The following is a 13,349-nucleotide window of genomic DNA, read 5'->3' on the forward strand; positions in this document are numbered from 1 at the left end:
AGTTACCCTCTCCTCTGGCAAGTGCCTCTTAGTTTGGTAATCTCTTTTCCTGTATGATTCAAACATTTGTTGGACCATGGATCCCTAATTCTAGTGTTTCTGACCACATCTATAGTAATACATATCTTTTTCCTAATCTTGTGTCCCTTATCTCTACTATCATTTTAGCCAATCAATAGAAAACTGTGATTAATGGAGTAAGGGATGTTTCCGTTCCCTTTATTCCCTTCAATATTATTTACTAAAAATGTCTATATAATAGTTAACCATGTAACTTAATTGCTTCGTCGCATTCATAGATGATTGACATAGGACGTGAGTCACAAGGATTACGACTCTTATATAAAGATATAAAGCCAGGGACAAAGGCAGCACTGGACCAAGGGGGCACTGGACCCCTTGAAATTTTTAAAAAGTTTGGGGGTATATTAGTAATTTCACTTCCAAACCCTAAAAAGAATTCAAAACAGTTGCATCACTTATTTCTCCGCTCCTCTGATCATCTTCTTTGCAATTTCTCTCTTTCATCTCACCTCACTCCTTTCTACTCCACAATTTCTTGGATCATCTGGCTAGCTCTATATGTAAATCCTAACTCTTAAACCCACTTTAACTCTATAATCTTTATTTTTATTTGTTTAATTTTTGCGTTTTTTTTATAAAATCTATTTTTTCCCTGATTAATATATATATATATATATATATATATATATATATATATATATATATATATATATATATTAATCAATCAAAGAAGGAGGCCATAGAATAATATATAGCAAATCTAAAAATTAATTTGATTTTTTTATTATAATTATTATTAATTTTTCTTTTTATTGGTTAATTATTGTTTGACAATTCTAGTTGGGTAATTCCCTTTTTCTAAGCAATTTGCAATAAAAAAAATGATAATAATGCATTAGAAAATCTATCATTTCATTCGTTATTTTATTTCGAGTTGATACTTAAAATTAGACATGTATAGATAAATAGATGTAGTAATATTATCTGTTATTGTTTTATAGAAAATATTAGATGAAGTATGAATTTGAAGTTTTGAATTGTAATCAAAATTTAATTAATAAAAAAAATGAATATATCAAAAAATTATAAGACTTAACTAGATATTTTATTAATTATTTATAATGTATGTCCAATCTTGAAATCTTTACTATAAAAGAAATGTAAAAATTATAAAATATCATTGTCCTTTAGTTTAATAATAAAAAGTACTCATTTTATTCATTGATATTGTTATCCCTTTTCTATATAAATCTTTTATATATTTTATTTGATAAAATTTATTTCATAGTTGCATTGATATTGCTATCTCAATTTTATTTAAATATTGACTTTTTTTTTATATAGATATGGAGTGATTTAAAAAAAAAAAAATCAAACACTGCAGAATTATTATCTTCAATCAATCAACTAGTTCAACCAGCACTACCTAAGCATGTGATTGTTGAGGAAGTTGAGGTCGATATAGAAAACATTCCTTCTGATCCAGGACTGCGACCTAACATAATGAGCTATCCACCTAATGTTAGGAATCAGGTACGTAGAGCTAACTTACTTAAAGGTCCATATCAACCACGCTATCATAAATTTCCTTAAAAGGTAGATGGAACTTGAAAACAAAGATTTATTGCATCTTAGTTTGATGAATTCAGTAGTTGGTTGGAATATAGGTTGGAATATAGTATTGAAAAAGATGCTACATATTGTTTATGTTGTTATCTTTTTGCAACTGGGCATAGTGAAAGAGGTCATAATACTTTTGTATTTGAAGGTTTTACTAATTGGCAAAAGAAAGAAAGATTGAGAGAACATGTAGGTGACCATAATAGTGATCATAATAAATGTTGGTTAGCTTGTGAAGATTTGATGAACCAAGCACAATACATTGAAGTTTATTTTTCAAAACAATCAGAACAATAAAAAATTGAATATCGTTGTAGGTTAAATACATCAATTATATATCTTTGTTATCTCTTGATGGATTTCGGGGGAGTGATGAGTCTGAAAATTCAGTAAATCAAGAAAATTTTCTTGAATTATTAAAAGTTCTGGCTTCATGTAATGAAGAAATTAATAATGTTGTGTTGAAGAATGCTCCTAACAATCTTAGACTTACATCTCCTGATATTCAAAAAGATATCATTATTGTAGCTGCAACTGAGACAACAAAGGCTATCATTAAAGATTTGGGAGATGATTTATTCTCTATTTTAGTTGATGAATGTCGAGATGTATCAGTTAACGAGCAAATAAGAGTTGTCATACGATATGTTAATGGATTTGGATGTGTAATTGAAAGATTTATTAGTTTTGTTCGTGTCCATAATACAAGTGCAGCATCTCTTAAAAAAGGTATTGAGTCTTTGCTCTCTACTTATGGCTTGAGTATATCTAGTTTGAGAGGTCAAGGCTATGATGGAGCTAGTAATATGCAAGGTGAATTTAATGGCCTTAAAAGTTTGATTTTGAAGGAGAATTCTAGTGCTTATTATATCCATTGTTTTGCTCATCAACTTTAACTCACACTTGTTGCTGTTGCTAAAAAGCATTCAAGTATAGGTTCTTTTTTCAATACTGTTACTAGTTTGGTCAATGTTATTGGAGGTTCTTGTAAATGCAGGGATATACTTCGAGAAAAGCAAATAGAGAAAGTATTTGAAGGAATTGCAAAAGGTGAAATAAAAATTGGACAAGGTCTAAATCAAGAAATGGCATTGAAGAGACTGGGAGATACTCATTGGAGTTCTCATTATGGTACGCTTATTAATTTGATGCATTTATTTCCTTTTGTCATTGATGTTCTTGATTATATTAGAGAAAAAGGGCTGAAGCAATTGATTTGCTAGATATTATGAATCGATTTGAATTTGTCTTTGTATTGCATCTTATGAAAAAGATTTTGGAAATCACATATGAGTTATCACAAGTTTTACAGAGGAGTGATCAAGATATTGTAAATGCTATGAATTTGGTCAAAGTCTCAAAATGCCTTTTGCAAGTGATAAGAGAAAATGGTTGGGAATTTTTGTTACCTAAAGTATTGGAATTTTGTAGTAAATATGATATAGCCGTATTAGATATAGAGGATGTCTATGTAACTAGAGGGAGATAAAGGCATAGAAGTGAAGAAATGACAAATCTTCATCACTATCATATTGAATTATTTTATTTTGTGATTGATATGCAGTTTCAAAAACTTAATAATCGATTTGATGAAGTGAATACAAATTTGCTTTTATGTATGGCATGCCTTGATCCTAAGGACTCATTTTCTGCATTCTATACGGGCAAATTAATTCAACTTGCAAAATTTTATTCACGTGAATTTTCTCTAGTTGCTCTAATTAAACTTGAATGTTAACTTAGGAACTTTGTCTTTGATATATGTATAGATAAGAAATTTTCTGAAGTGAGTGGAATCGGAGGTCACGGAAGATGGTTGCTACAAGAAAGCATATTATTTTTCATTTGGTATACTTTTTTAATCAAATTATCATTAATCTTGCCGGTTGCTGAAGCCAAGTGGAAAGAGCTTTTTCTGCAATGAATGTTATTAAAAGTTTACTTCATAATAGAATGGGTGACGAGCTACTAAATAATTATTTGGTGACTTACATTGAAAGAGAGATGTATGTGCAAGTATTGACAATGAAGTTATTATGAATAGATTTCAGTTAATAAAAAATGGACAAGGATTATTATAATTTAATTGTAACAGTTTATTAATATTTTCTAAGCAATCTTCTTGTCAATTTATACTTGTTTATGTATATTATTTTTACAAATTACGTATTTTAATTGGACCCCCCTCAGTTGAACTCTTGCCTTCGTCACTGCATAAAACATACTCAAATTGTTGGATATTCATATACAAATTGGACATATTCTTACTTAGATAAATTTCTTTAGGGTATTGTGTCTAAGGAGATCTCATATCTTGAAAAATAAAAAGTAGGATGTAATGGCTAAGTCAAACGCAAAAGATTTTAGCCACTTGTTAACTTATTTGGTTAAAATAGCTTTTTTAAAAGTTGAGATATAGGAACTTCCAATACATGAAGTTGGTTTGTCATAATCAAACAACATTGCATATCGCCCCCAATATTGTTTTTCATGAAAGCACAAAACAAATAGAGGTGAATTGTCATTTCATTAGGCAAAAATTTAAGTCATAATATATTACCACTAATTTTGTCAATTCAAATGACTAATTGATAGACATCCTTACTAAAGCTCATATATAATGCGTTAGAATATTGAATGTGTGTGAATAGATTGACTGTATAAATTATGGAATTGATTGTATTACCTAATTTGATGTATTTTCAAAGCTAAATAAACTCCATTTTTTGATAGAGTAATCAAGTAATTCATTCTCAAATTAATTCTCTTCTCCTTATCTTTTTCTTCATGGAATTAGAATTTAGGGTTTAAGTCCCAACTCTTTTCTTTCTTTCTTCTTTTCTTTTAACTGAAAATATCTACACTAAATAATAGATGTGTGCATGTTTAATCTCACTTCTTCCACAATGCCAAATGCTAGCAAGCCATTGTCTCAAAGCTCCTCACTAGAAAATGGCAACACTAGCCCTATGCGTCGATTCAAGCTTTCTACCACTTTTTATGCACTAGCGTGTGAGCTCGCTTTCAAATTATCATTTTCTAGTAAGTTGTCGTCAACAATCTTGCCTAGGTCTGGCGACCTCTTCCAGCCTCACCTGCGACAAGGTCCCTTAGGTTTCTATAGGTCTTCTTTATCACTATAAAGAATCTCACTCTTCCATTTTCTTTTTAATTTAAAAAATAGAATAAAAAATGAAGAATGATAAGGCAACCACCATGACTGAAGCTAACTATAAACAATATTTTACCGTATCCGTATTGCCACGTCGCAGTTACCCTCTCTCTTGCATGTGCCTCTTAGTCTAGTAATCTCTATTCCTGTATGAGTCAATCCTTTGTTGGACCATGGATCCCTAATTCTGGTGTTTCTGATCACATCTACGATAATACGTATCTTTTTCCTAATCTTGTGTCTCATATCTCTATTATCATCGTAGCCGATTAATAAAATGCCGTGATTAATGCAATAAACGATGTTTCCTTTTCCCTTTATTCCTTTAAGTTCAATATTATTTACTGAAACTATCTATATAATTTGATCTCCATGAGTAAGTTAACCAAGCAACTTAATTGCTCTCTCACATTTATAGATGATTTTGTTCTCGTACAAGAATGGAGTATGGGGAAGGTGATTGGCATAGGATGTGAGTTGCAAGAACTATTGTATGAAGACTTAGAGCATACTCAAATTGTTGAATATTCATATGCAAATTGAGCAAATTCTCACTTAGATAAATTACTTGAGGATATTGTGTCCAAGGATAATATAATATCTTGAAAAATAAAAAAAACACGATGTAATGGCTAAGTCAAACACAAAAGCAGAATACCGAGTTATGACCTTTAGCCACTTACTTGGTTAAAGTAGTTTTTTCAAGAACTGAGACGTATGAACTTCCCATAAATGAAGTGAGTTTGTAATAATCAAACAACATTGCATTTCGCCTCTGATCTAGTACATAGAGGTAGATTATCATTTCATCAGGCAAAAATTTAAGTCAGAATGTATTGCTACTAATCTCATCAATTCAAATGACAAATTGATAGACATCCTTGCTATTTCTCTCAGAGGTCCTCAAATTAACTATATTTATATCTACCCACATATAATCTAAATGCTCCAGCTTGAGTAGTGTTAAATATTGACTATACAAATAGATCGACTGTGTAAATTATTAAATTGATTGTGGGATTAATTAAAGGGATACCGATTTTAGGATTGATTGTATTACCCAATTTGACGTATTGCTAAAACTATAAAACCCCATTACTTGAGAGAATAACCAAATAATTCATTCTCCAAATTAATTCTCTTTTCTTCTTCTTCCGCTTGGAATTTAGAAGTTGGACGCCTTGGACTTCTACGCGCTTTAAGCTTTGTTCTTACCCATAGTTTACCAAAATCACACCAAATTAAATTCAAATGAAAAAAAAAAAAGAAAAAAAAGACTCCTTAGTTTTCCTCATTATTTTTTCTTATTTTCTACTAAATTTGCCTAATTTTGCTTGACACCTAAGCGAAAAAAGCTAAGCAAATCAGGGGTGAAATTTTAAATCAAAGGCAAATAACCCTTCAAGCGAATTTTGGATCCTTCTTTTCCAACAAGTTCAATTAGGGTGAAATTGCAACACTTACGAAGTCACCATATCATTTTCATAAACTCCAGCAGGTGAAGGACAGGTAATTCTGCCATCTTTAGATTGCAAAATGATAACACAAATCGTAACTATAATCTGTTAGGAAACAATTAACCAAATAAAATATAACATTGAAGGTGGTCTGGCTTATGGCCAAAAGGAGATTCTGATGGAATGAGAAAATGTCTATGACGCAGGAGTGGCCTCTTCAGATCATCAGCTATAAATTTGACGTTTCATAATCAAATAAATCATTACCATCCATACTTGGCTTGCGTTTGAGCTTTGGTAAGAAAACCTTTGGCACGCCGCTCTGACAATTCCATCTCTTTCTGCTTCATATCAAAGTACAGTGAACCTATCTGATGCTTCCGCTTTTGAAGTTTCGAAGGCTTTCCCTTTGTAGAAGCAGGCTACGAAAGAAAATTATAATAACAACATTATTTCACAACTGAAATAGAGCAAATAAATAACTCAATAAACAGTACAATAACTCATAAATTTAGCCAATTCAGAGACGCTAAGTCAACCTAGGATAGGGGTTCAATTTCTAGACATGTTCTTTAGTGTTGGATAGTAATGAAGCCAAAGCAATCCCTGCTGAAGGACTCACCCCACTCTACAAACATAGGACAAGAAGATTTAGCAGAGCCAGGCTGGATTGGCATTTTAACTTTGTAAATTCTTGAACGTAATGAAGATTTGAAAAAAAAAAAAGCCTCTTATCTTCTTTTTCTTCCATTTTATTCATGGGTCCGCCTAGCTATATATAGGGTCAAAGAGCCTTTCAGAGTCTGAAGAATGTAAATCTTACAATTGAATTACATGAAATAAGTCTACAAGTAACACATATTCAGAAACACGTCACTGCACAACAATGTCAATACCAACTAAATTGCAATAAGAGAATATACCTGATAGGATGGCCCAAAAGCAATTCCAGTTAACTTGACCTGGTCCTCCCTAGGCCGATTCTTAGTCAGCTCATCCTGCTTCACCTCAATAATTTCAGTTGGAATATCATTCCTTCCTCTTTTCCCAGGCACACTCAAAGCGCTCTCACTTGGCCCTGTTCTCTCAGGCACTGCTGCTGCTGCTGTCCCATCACCCCAATTATTGCCATATTGTTCATAATCATCATAATTACCATAGCTTCCATAACTCTCGTAAGTCCCATGCACTGAGCCATCATGTCCAGTGACAATATTTTGACTGCTGTCTTGACTTATTCCTGATTCATAACTGGCAAAACCCCCATAATTTGCATAATTCCCTCCATTTTGATCAGAACCCAATTCATGGCTCCCAGAAACACCACCATAACTCTCATAATTTTCAGCAATTTGATCATTCTCTGTCCCAAAGCTGGCTGAACTTGAGGTGGGTGCTTTATTTTCAATGATGGATCTCCTTCCAGACCCTGCTGCAGATGGAAGAACACCTAATGTAGAGGAATTCTTGGGGGCAGGGATGCTGGACAAGAATGACTTCACAGACAAAGATTGTGACAAAGTTTCAGATTCCTTGCGCCGTTTTTTCTCCTTTTCTCCTTCGTCCTCATCATCAAAATCAGTGGAATCTAGATTAATGGGGTTAATGGGGGGCTTGAATTGCACAACCCTTTTGGGATTGGGGCCTAAGGTTGAGAGATTTGAGATGGCTTCTTGTGGGGATTGGGTTTTAGGTTTAGGGAGGGAAGAGAAAAGAGAAGAAGAGGGTTTGGGAGAGGGTTTTGGAGCATCTTCATCTTCCTTGATGCTATTTTTATTACTGTTACCATTATTATGCTGAATTATGGGATTAAAGGACTGCTGTTTGGGTTGGGGAAGAGTAGAGAAGAGAGAGGAAGATTTAGGCTGTGGGAGGGAAGAGAGAAGAGATGAAGATAACGCTGGCTTGGGTGCAGAGGGAGAGCTTTGATGATGGTTTTCCTCTTCATCATCTGAAGAAGCATAGTTGGCAAGCAGAGAGTCCATCACTCAAACAAGAAGAAACTTAGCAGCTCAGAAGACAGTTATGGCTATTTGCTATCACAAAGCCATTGGGATTGGATGAAATTCACTAAGTCTGGGAATAGTTAGGGTTCCTTCCAAAGAAGAAAAAGTAAAGTTAAATCGAGAGAAGAGATCCGCACAAAAATTTAAAAATCATAATAAATTTTTTTAGAACTTATAAGCCTATCCTATTAACAAAGAAAAGGAGAAATGTCCTGAATATACATGGCCATGGTTTATCTAATATGCAAACAATAAAAAAAGAAGCAGCATTAAGAAGAATACTACAAGTTAACCGGAAGAGACTTAGCCAAAACGTCAATCAGATCAAATCAGCTTAAACACATACCCACATACAATACCCATTCCCATCACTTTTAAAGTGAGATAAACTCTACACATTAACTAATTATAATAAAACTACAATTGGAAAATTTAAATTCAGAGCTATCATAAACCTTCCAATGCCATTTGAATCAATTTAAAAAAAACAAAAAAAAAAAGACATGCTGCAATATCTGAACATAACTAAAACAATCAATCATATATTCAATCAAATACAATTTATTTGATATCAAGAGAACTCAATCGTCAATCAGATATCGAATTCCATCTCAAGCTTCAAGTCACAGACAAAACAAAATTCACATAACAAATTTTCCACCTTTAATCATGATTAAAAATCAAATTTCTAAAAACAGCCTTCAAACCCTAAACCTAGAATAGGTAAAACGAAGTAAATTGAAAACGAACTGATTAAGAAATCTTACCAATTAAATTGATACACAATTTCAAAACCAAGCTTAACCGGAAATCAACAGCAGAAAAACCAGAGGGGAAATGGGCGTTGCAAGGAAATCTGCCAATTTTGCTTTCTGAACCGTTTAGCGGAGAATGGAAGAGAAGCTGATAATATATTACATATAAAAAGAAGAAACGAGAAGAATGCGATGAATGTAAGTTCAAAACGCAGAGTTTTTGTTTTTATTATTTTATTGTTATAATTAACCCTTCCAAATTCCAATTTTCTCCTTGCCAAAAATAATGAATAAATAAATAAATAAAACAAGCAGGCTCTTTAGTCTCTAACTCGTTTTTAAAAAATTAGAGTTTTGTGTATATATTTACCATTTAAAAAAATAAAAAAAATTAAAATTTTAAAAAATTAACTAAGATTTGGAAATAGATTAAAATTATTTTTTACTGTTTTTTATAATAAAAGTCATTTTTTTAATTATTTTATAATACTATAATTCTTTAGAAAATTATAATTAAATAATTATTTTAAAAAATATTTATTTGTATTAATAAAACTTAATCACATAATAAAATAATTGATACATATTAAAAAAATAAGGAAAATTATAAAAAAATATATTATATGTTTTCACTCAATTTTCATCTTAGAGTCTCAGACTTAGTATGTGACAAAATCACCTCATACTTACCTGTTATTAGCAAATGACGACATTTTACCAAATGCTGTCTAAATGTGCTAATGTGGCATTAAAATTATTGTTTTTAAATGTGTTTGAATAATTTTTCAATAATTGAAAATTGTAAAAATTGGAAAAAAAAAAAAAAAGCAAATTATAGTGAAGAGCTTCCAATGAACTCAACTCAAACTCCGGTGGAAAACCTCCTTTATAAGACCTTATGTGCAAACTTCTAAAATTCTTCAACTTAGCCGAACTAGAAGGAGAGTCCATTTCCTGGAGAGTCCATTTCCATTCAAGCCTAAGTATTGTAAACTCTGAATCTCTGAATATGATTCCAAATTCGAGCCTAAAAAGTAGTTCCCATGGAGATGAAGATGCTTAAGATTATAATGAGCTTCTATTTAACAAATTATAAGGCAAAGAATTTCTTATCTTAGTAGGCATTAATCAGCCATGGTTTAATGAGTTATTAGCCCTACAGTAACCTTAGATTAGCCACATAAAAGAAAGTCACACTAAAGCAAATATGGAACAAAACTCAAGACAAGATTTTGGATTTGACATTAAGAAAAATAGAGGTTTTTGTATGGCTAGAGTTGCATGATCAGACTGAAATTTCCTGGTGATGCACAATTTTAACAAAGATAATGTGCCTTTCTAATGTACAATTGTCAATTTATATGGTGATGCAATAATATTCTTTCATGAACTACCCAATGACTTAGTTTAGACCTCACTTTCGTACTAGTGCATTAATTGAAGAAGTGGGATCCATTAAGGCTGAAGGTAATTAAAGGGTGTGCTGAATTATCCTCTAGTGTCACTGCAAATACTAGTAAAGAATCCAACCATTGCCAACACATACATGCTCTGCTTTTTATGAGAAAAACAGGGTAAAATAGAGTATAAAAAAATAGAGACAAAACAATATCGTGTAAAAATACAATCTAAGTACAATTGAAAGATCATATAGTTGTAATTTGTATTACTTGAATTAGTATTATCACTAATTATCATAAAGTATAACCCTTTCGTAAGAAGAAAAAGAAGGAAAAACAATGTCAACGCAACTGAGAATGACATAAAGAAGAACATTTCACTTTTTTATGAAAATAATAAAAATTTGTTTGGCAGATAATTGCTTTCCACTAGGATCAGCTATATCAGATAGATTCACAACAGGTTATATTTCAGTGTCAATGGGAACTACCTCAAATTCTTCTAAAATACTACCGCTTAAAAAAGAATCCATTTAGGTTTGTACAGCATAAGCAACCTAGTCCTCAATTTCATATAGAGATAGTTCACGTGATGTCACATTCTTAAAGAACTTGTAGCAAGCTTGACCTAGAATTTTCCTTTAAATCTTTTATAATATATCTTTATAACAATTTGGGAAAGGCCTATTGCCATACTATTCATAAAACATTATTTCATTTATTATTTTCCAATTTACTAACAAATTCTACTTTCATTCAATAGAGCTCATCTCATATGGTCTAGGCAAAGCTTTTGATCACATACATTTACATTCTTTCCTTATAGCTGGTGTAGACCCCTATTTTTAGTACCTTGAAGGACTTACATATCTGAGGCAGTGAGAAGCCTGATGATAAAAGCTATGAAAGGTCTCTAAGCTTCTAAAAGCACTAAAGAGATTAAATGAGATGTTTTTCATACAAAAATAATAATATTAAGGTTAATTAAAAAAATAAGTGGCTCAGGAGGTCCAATAGGCTTCCAACCAAGGCATGGACCCGGTTGCTTGAGTTGGGCTCAACCCAAGGCATCACTAGCCTAAACTAAATTAGAGGGAACCCTAGGAGGAGCTTGGCGGAAGCAATGCCCATTAGGAACTCGCTTCCAACGAAGGGAGAGAATGGAAGGGTGAACCTAGCCTCAATCTTGACCTGTAGAGTAAAATCACCCAATATAGGAAGCAAATAAATAAAAAAATAAAAGTAAAAAAATAATAAAATAGGCAGTAATATATACCCTAGCCGAATATGGGGGGAAAGAGAGAGATGAGAGAAAGATTCACACTAAAAAGGAAGGCAATAACACCAGTTAGGAAGCTAAGTCAAAAGTCAAGTTTTTTGCTATTTAGTGAAGGTTTGGTCTTCAAGACACACGCCACTCTTTCCTTAGTAGTCTCCTAACACGCCACACAAACCACAATTCTCTTCTTCTTATTTTCTTATTTCCTTTTAATTTTCAAAGTTAAGAACATTAAGAAAACATAGATTAACCATGTAAAACATCTCATTCACATATATTTTAGGTGTTTGTAAGTTCTTTGAGTCATACATGTCAATTGAATTAAAAATAATTTGAGAGTAAGCTCACACACTCTATGTAGGCTTTAGGCGTCGCTATTGCTATCTACTTTTTATCTAATAGACAAGTGGTTTATTATGTTCCAAAAACATTTTCACCGATTTTGAAATGAAAATCCACGAAAATTTCATGTTTGGATCACCTTGATCCAAGTTTTCTTTTGTGAGTTTTGAATTTTTAAAGTTTTGCATCTGATTATACATGATTTTGCACATATCCAAACTTTGCAAAGGCATAACTCAATGTAGATTTCTTTTTTTTTTTTGGTGATTCTTGCACCTAAAATTGACTTCAATATGTCCTCTATCTTCATTATGTTTTACATTTTTCTAAATTTTGTATGATTGTATATGCAAACTGTTTTCAATATAAGTGTGCAGAATTTGGACATACGTCGCAAATAGTAGTTTTGTAATTCTTTTTAATTTTTGTGTGGCTCTTTAGCATGGTGTTTTTTTCTAAGTTGACGTATGATGTCTTAGAAGCATTTACATAAGATTTCATCAATTTTAAAGCATGTTTACTATTTTTAATGGATTTTTTTTCATTTTTGACACTGTATAGCGAATGGTAAGTTTATGCGATTTAATTTTGTTTTTCATTTGTTAATTTGATTTAATCCAAAACTAACATGTTTGTGTGTTTTTTTGGTTTTTATGGATGTCCTTAACATGGATTAAAGGTGGATAATGAAGGCCTTGGGAAGCGTGAATTAGGGTTTTAGAGGTTGGAAATCAAAATTTTTTTTAAGGTTTCATGTAAACATATCAAGTGCATTATGGTCCTAACCAACCTTTAACACCCAAAGGCATGCCAAAAAACACTTTTAACATGCATTAGATATTCATTTGCCATCAAGGATTGTTGTTTAACAATTAAACAAATTAACCCTAACTAAAAGAGGGTTTTGAGGACTCTAACCTCTTAGGGCGCAGAATCAAACTTCTTACTCCCTTGGAAGTCTCAAGAACACCAATTGGAGTTTCTCTAGCTTGTTCACCATAAGCTCCACCAACCTCACCAATGGCAGCCTTAATTCTCTCCTTTGGTGATTAGCCAACCTCTAAACTTTGGGGTTTTTGCTTTAGGTGAGGTTATATTGGATGTATGTAAGCTGGAAACTCTTTCTAGCACTTTTGATTCAAAGGAAAACAAGTTTTTCCTTATGAATCAATGGAAGAAAAGATGAAGAGAGGTAAAGCTCCATGTTGTCATCCAAAAGAGGAAGAAGAAGAAGAAGAATTAATTAATTTGTCTTCATTTTATCTCATAAAATATGCGAGACAAAATACATTAA

At 32.0% G+C, this 13,349-nt stretch overlaps 2 protein-coding genes across 3 annotated transcripts; one reads left to right on the forward strand and one right to left on the reverse strand.

Moving 5' to 3' along the window:
• Positions 1-498: 498 nt before the first annotated feature.
• LOC110640077 (uncharacterized) lies at positions 499-3,731 on the forward strand. 2 transcript variants are annotated; one of them, XM_021791253.2, is made up of 4 exons: positions 499-584; positions 1,369-1,557; positions 2,642-2,775; positions 3,414-3,731. In XM_021791253.2, exons 2-4 carry the CDS (start codon positions 1,544-1,546, stop codon positions 3,566-3,568), a joined length of 303 nt encoding a protein of 100 aa, XP_021646945.2. In that variant the 5' UTR covers positions 499-584; positions 1,369-1,543; the 3' UTR covers positions 3,569-3,731. The 2 variants fall into 2 exon arrangements, with proteins under 2 accessions (XP_021646945.2, XP_057995651.1); XM_058139668.1 differs by having other exon boundaries at positions 1,409-1,557.
• Positions 3,732-6,315: 2,584 nt separating this feature from the next.
• LOC110640076 (uncharacterized) lies at positions 6,316-9,221 on the reverse strand. Its single transcript, XM_021791252.2, has 3 exons — positions 9,047-9,221; positions 7,197-8,368; positions 6,316-6,695 (listed from the first exon to the last, which is right to left on the reverse strand). The coding sequence occupies exons 2-3, from the start codon at positions 8,256-8,258 to the stop codon at positions 6,537-6,539; spliced, it is 1,221 nt and encodes a 406-aa protein (XP_021646944.2). The 5' UTR covers positions 8,259-8,368; positions 9,047-9,221; the 3' UTR covers positions 6,316-6,536.
• Between the last annotated feature and the right edge of the window lie 4,128 nt (positions 9,222-13,349).

Source organism: Hevea brasiliensis, chromosome 17, assembly GCF_030052815.1.
Source record: "Hevea brasiliensis isolate MT/VB/25A 57/8 chromosome 17, ASM3005281v1, whole genome shotgun sequence".
Classification (NCBI taxonomy): Eukaryota; Viridiplantae; Streptophyta; class Magnoliopsida; order Malpighiales; family Euphorbiaceae; genus Hevea; species Hevea brasiliensis.

Bases quoted from the DNA above. Each gene is read 5' to 3' on its own strand.
- LOC110640077 (XM_021791253.2), top strand. The intron at 2,776-3,413 runs GTACGCTTATTA...ATATATGTATAG, and splicing joins TCATTGGAGTTCTCATTATG to ATAAGAAATTTTCTGAAGTG.
- LOC110640076 (XM_021791252.2), bottom strand. From the start codon at position 8,258: ATGGACTCTCTGCTTGCCAACTATGCTTCTTCAGATGATGAAGAGGAA. The intron at 6,696-7,196 runs GTATATTCTCTT...TTTCTTTCGTAG, and splicing joins CTTTTGGGCCATCCTATCAG to CCTGCTTCTACAAAGGGAAA.